We start from the raw sequence: 5,413 nt of genomic DNA, 5'->3' as shown, positions 1-5,413 counted from the left end.
CTAGCAAGCCATCATTTTCTTTCTTTTTCATTTCTTGTTGCACCATTCAATATTTATGTGTCACTCACTCCTTTAAATTGTCTTTCCTAACTTTTAACTTTGAAGATGTCTTTATCAGATAATTTAAATTGTGAGCCTTTCTACTCCAAGATGATTGAAGCTTCCCATCGAATCCATTATAGAAACAATTCGATAAAGAACTGGTGTACAAAACTTGAAATATCTCTTTCTTGCTTCTTAAGGACATAGGATTTTCAGAGTCACTGTAATAACCCTTATAACTCTAATACTATGGAGAAAAATTAGCATCCTTAATTCCATGCTCTTGCTCTCTAAGATTGCTATCAGTGTGAAGGAGAAAATGACCAGTGCTCACACTAACTTTGTTTCATAACTAAATAAGTTAATAGGTAAATATAAGCTATTCCCAAAGTGCCTTGATAAGTATGAGAGCTATCAAAAATATTTTGATAGTAATACACCTATTATATAAAAGAAATAGCATTGACAAACTATGAGCAAGTGAAACACTAATTTTCAACTCATCCAATCTACAGGCATATACAGTTGTTCTGAAAACTTGCAAGAGTATTGAAAGTAATTCCCAAATTTTCTGCTGTCAGATATCACTCATCTGCCCAAATATTATTCTGCCTTATTCCTCTGTACCTTCCAGTCAAATACTGATATGAAACTATAGTTATCTGTATACTACTACTCAACTAAATGTACTCTTTAGTGTTGAAACTTTAAGGAGCCATTTCTTCTCGCAATTATGAATAGTTTTACTATTGTGTCATTATATTGGTTTGGTAATCTCTGTTTCGTTTTTCTCCTTTAGTATTTTCCACTGTTATGTCTCTTGGCTAATAAATAATTGCATATACCAAATTTGTACTGAAAGATGTACAACTATTTTACTGTTTTTCTGATAACAGTTTTTGTGCTTCTAATTTTTCTCGCTCAATGTTATAATTATATATATCATAAGAAAGCTACTACTATGCATCATTGATGAAATATTGTGAACTTAAAGAGTTCCAACAAATTAGAGAAGCATTTTCTTTGATTCTTGTCATGGCTACCATGAGATGGTAATTGAGAATTTGTGTGCATGAACATGAAATTGAATGAAAAGAATGGCTATCTCTTGAGTGGAGGATAGCAGAATTTCAAGTTATTAAATTTGCTCCCAAAGATTAATTTGTCAAAGAATCATGGCATCTTTTCTTTCAAAGAATTACTGTCACCTGGAGTTGATTAAGGATTAAACAAACAGGTGTAACCCTCTTACATAGTGCTTAATTGCAAGCTAAACTGCATTTTTCTTATGGCATTTGTAAAATGAAATTCTGAATGTCCTCATCAAAAGAACAGCATAACTTGCAGTGATTGATTGATTTAGTAATTGGACAGATTTTAGACACCTTGTCTCTTTCTAAGGTAAACATCACCCAGATGCTGCTAGCTAGTATGTCATGATTCATATCTCTTTCATCTTTGATTAGAAAAATTTAACTTGGATCATCTCAAGTGTCATAATGGAAGGTTTTGATGGCAGGAGAAGCGAACTACGACGTGATGCGATGCAACAGACTATTTACCATTTCATTAACTTCTTCAGGCTCCAGGAATCTATTGCTTCCCAGAGAGTTTAAGTCTTTATAAATTGACTCCAACAACATCTCACAAAATAGGAACAGATAATAATGTTTAAGGTAATAGTAACAGTAGTAATGGGTCACAATCATGAAGAAAGAAGATATCATTTCAGTTATTTGATAGATGATGACAGCTTTCACTCTCTATGGGACAAAGCCTCTTTTAACTCTGGCCCACTTCACTGCTACTATGCCTGAGACTGCCAGTGCCTGGCATTCTCAAAGCCATTCCTGCAGTAGTGGTAATCTTCAATAGTCTGCTCAATCTCAGCTTGTGTATTCATAACAAATGGTCCATACTGCACAATGGGCTCATTCAATGGCTGCCCACCAACAAGAACAAACCTTAGTATCTCCGACGACCGGTTCCACACGCTGAGGCCGTCGCCGGAGCTGAGCACGATCGCATAGTGGCTCGATACCGGAGATGCAATTGAGTCACCAAAGATGCCTTCCCCTTCGATGACATAGACGAAGGCGTTCCAAGACTCAGGCATCTTCTGGTGCAGTTGAGCTCCCGGTCTCAATGTGAAATCCAGATACATTGTCGGAGTTCGGGTGTAGACCGGAGAGCGGACGCCGAAGGCTTCTCCTGCGATGACATGGACGTCGACTCCATCCTTCTCCACCCTGCTTACGTCCTTGCTTTGTAGCTCCTGATACCGCGGCTCGATCCTATGCAACGCCAAGAATAATTAGCAAACTTGTATATATGAAGTAACGTTAAGTCCAAGGTTTGGTTGCTACATCTTGTCTTTGGAGGAGAGGTTTATCCAGAGCTGCAGACCTTTCTGAACTCCCTCAGCTGCAGGCATTTCTGAGTGAATAATTCCTCTACCAGCAGTCATCCACTGATCAAGAAATAGATTAAGGTGACGTATAATAAACTTAAAATTGGGAGAAAGATTAATATTAATCTGAAAGACACCTGCAAATCGCCTGCGTGAATTGTTCCTTTGTGCCCTGCGAAATCTTGATGAGTAAATGATCCCTGGATTCAATCAAAAGCAATTAAGTCTCAGTCTTTTTAAATTCCTTCTAAGATGAACTCTGATTTAGTTCCAGGGGCAAATTTGTTACCTCTAGCATATACGTAACAGTCTCAAAGCCTGCAAATGGAGCAAGATCATGAGAATAAGGATTGGAGAGCAAAAGGAGATGGCAATGTTCGTGAAAACAAACCTCTGTGAGGATGATCAGGGAACCCAGCAGGAGCAGAGACTGCAATGAGCAAAGAATTAGAAGGCAAAAGGAGGAGAGGATCCAAATTACCCACATTCAAACACACCTGAGAACTCATCCAGCATGAGGAAAGGATCCAAATTTCTCAATTCTGACCTGAAAAGATCAAATCCAAAACAAACCCATTTCAGATCAACCAGTCAAAACCATGAAAATGAATGAAACCACAACAATGGTACCCTCCAATGCTTCTCCTGACAATGGCTCCATCACCCTCGTGCTGGGGCTTGGCAAGAACTCTCTTGATCACATATCTAGGCTTCTCAAAGCTTTGGATCTCATGACCATCGACTGTGCTAGACATGAGGAAGAGATTGGTTATAGTATTTGTTCCTGGGTGGTTAAAAGAGAGAAGAAGACCAAGCTATGATGACTCGCTTGATTGATAAGGATCTAAATTGCAGGTCAGAATATATATATATAGAGCAGGAGGAGCAACTCCTCCTCAATCCCATCATCATGATCTAGTATAGACGTATGGGTTTGAGAAATTACCAAAAACACCATATACGTTATCTTTATTACCGCTCATACTCTACCATATAAATATTTATTATTCAAACGATTAAAGTTTTCCTAAATCGGTAGAATAAAACAAAAATTAAAATATCTAAACTACTACTCATTAGACGTTAGGATCTAAGTCTTCTTTTATTTTTATTTTAATTTAATAAAATTACTCAAGAGTATTAACATTATTTTGTATCTATAAGTAATTTTAACTGTGATATATTTAAATATTTTAAGTTTATTTTTTGGATAAAATTTCCACTTAAATTTTTCCCACTTATCTCATTCCATTACCTTTCCTTCCTCTCTATGGGCAATATATATATATAGTGGAACAAATAGGGCATAAGAAGATCTATTTAGATTTTGGCCCTATAACTTCCATTGGACGATGGATGCTGATGCCACATCCATGTAACCATGATGTAGGCGCACCTCACACATAAGTCTCTCCCATTAATTGGAGCCCATGACTATTAAAACATTGTACATTAAAGGGAGATTTAATAAAAAAATATAATATTTCTTCCAAATATAATAGTTATTGAGGGGTAATTTTTTTTTAAAAAAAAAAGAAAATTCAATGACGTCGTGGTGCTGAAATCTAAACCTAAAAGTACTTGGATAAATCTCTATTATCATATCGGTTTATATGTCACCATTATAACTCAGTGGTTGAGTCCTATTAACTATGTTACAAAAAGACATTGGAGTTAATATTTAGTAGATTTTTCTATAAACTATTATATGCGTATAATTTGAATCTGTTATGGTCTATAAAGCCGAGCTCTTTGATGGATTTGACGAACCTCGTATTTTAAATTTTATTTAAAAAAATACAACAAAAAAGAAAATTCAAAGGCTACTATAGAAGAGAGCTTTTTCATAAAACCTAATGGAATATTAAGTCATGCAAAATTCAAGGAGATCTTTTCCAGAATTTAAAAAAAAATAATACTCTATATTTTTTTTATCAATTATATTTATTAATATCTGTATTCCTTGAAGATTTTATAAGGAGGCCCTCATTTTTCTCTTACAATTTTCATATAACATTCTAATATTATTTTGAACAACTAGCGGTATCTTATCTAGCTTATTCCACTAAATAAAAAACCTTCTTTTTTAATCTAAACACCCTAATTACCCCATCAAAGGGTAATTTATGTATTTTAAAATTATAAAGTCTTATTAAAAATACATTATCTTTAGTATTCTAACATTATGAGTTTAATTAACTCATAATGTTGCAAAAATTATTAAAAAAATGTTGGATTACAAAATTCTCAAAAACACATGTTAATAAAAAAAATAATAACAATATAATATGTTATTTGAAAATTTCTTTTTTTTTTTTTTACCTAGTGGAGTATATATAGATATATATTAAGGTGAAATGTGTTATGGACCAACTTTATGAGGAAGGAGACATCATTCTTTTGTATATCAACTATTCACCATTAATTAGGCTCAAAAAGCAGGGAGTTGATGAGGGTTTGATTGTTTTTGTGTTTGGTTTCTATCAAACAGTTGATCCACATCTCTCACTAATATAATAGCTTGAAAATAAACTGGAATATTTGTTTAAAATGTAACCAAATCAAGCATTAGAACACTTAAATTGTATTTAAATACCAAATCTCACAGATCAATGAATCTAAAACTATAATTATTTAATCTGAAATGTTATATTATGAAATATAAAAGTATCATTTGAAATGAACAAAGATATTTTACTTTGTATTATATCTTGTCAAAGATCTCTTATATTAAATTTAATCCTAAGTTTTGAATTCCTAAGGCATATTAGAAATGAACTCAGTATTATATATTTAAATTTCAGGCGAAATTTGCTATGAAGTCTGCTGCTTTGTTAACCTCGTAGAAAATATGTGTGAAATTAATGCTTTAATCCATAATTCTGCGGTCCGACTTAATATCTTTCAACAAGGTATGAGTTCAATATCACAACGTCAAAATATAGGGTATTATTTATAATT

The 5,413-nt window shown here is 33.6% G+C and overlaps 1 protein-coding gene across 1 annotated transcript; it reads right to left on the bottom strand.

Moving 5' to 3' along the window:
* Window positions 1-1,610: 1,610 nt before the first annotated feature.
* Window positions 1,611-3,271, bottom strand: LOC140758176 (pirin-like protein). Its single transcript, XM_073094262.1, has 7 exons — window positions 3,083-3,271; window positions 2,950-2,999; window positions 2,844-2,882; window positions 2,742-2,770; window positions 2,590-2,652; window positions 2,409-2,512; window positions 1,611-2,336 (listed from the first exon to the last, which is right to left on the bottom strand). Exons 1-7 carry the CDS (start codon window positions 3,205-3,207, stop codon window positions 1,850-1,852), a joined length of 897 nt encoding a protein of 298 aa, XP_072950363.1. The 5' UTR covers window positions 3,208-3,271; the 3' UTR covers window positions 1,611-1,849.
* Between the last annotated feature and the right edge of the window lie 2,142 nt (window positions 3,272-5,413).

This window comes from Typha angustifolia, chromosome 3, assembly GCF_048772165.1.
Source record: "Typha angustifolia cultivar Huaian chromosome 3, ASM4877216v1, whole genome shotgun sequence".
NCBI lineage: Eukaryota > Viridiplantae > Streptophyta > Magnoliopsida > Poales > Typhaceae > Typha > Typha angustifolia.
Note: the sequence above shows the minus strand (reverse complement) of the source record. Positions and strands in the feature narration are given on the sequence as shown.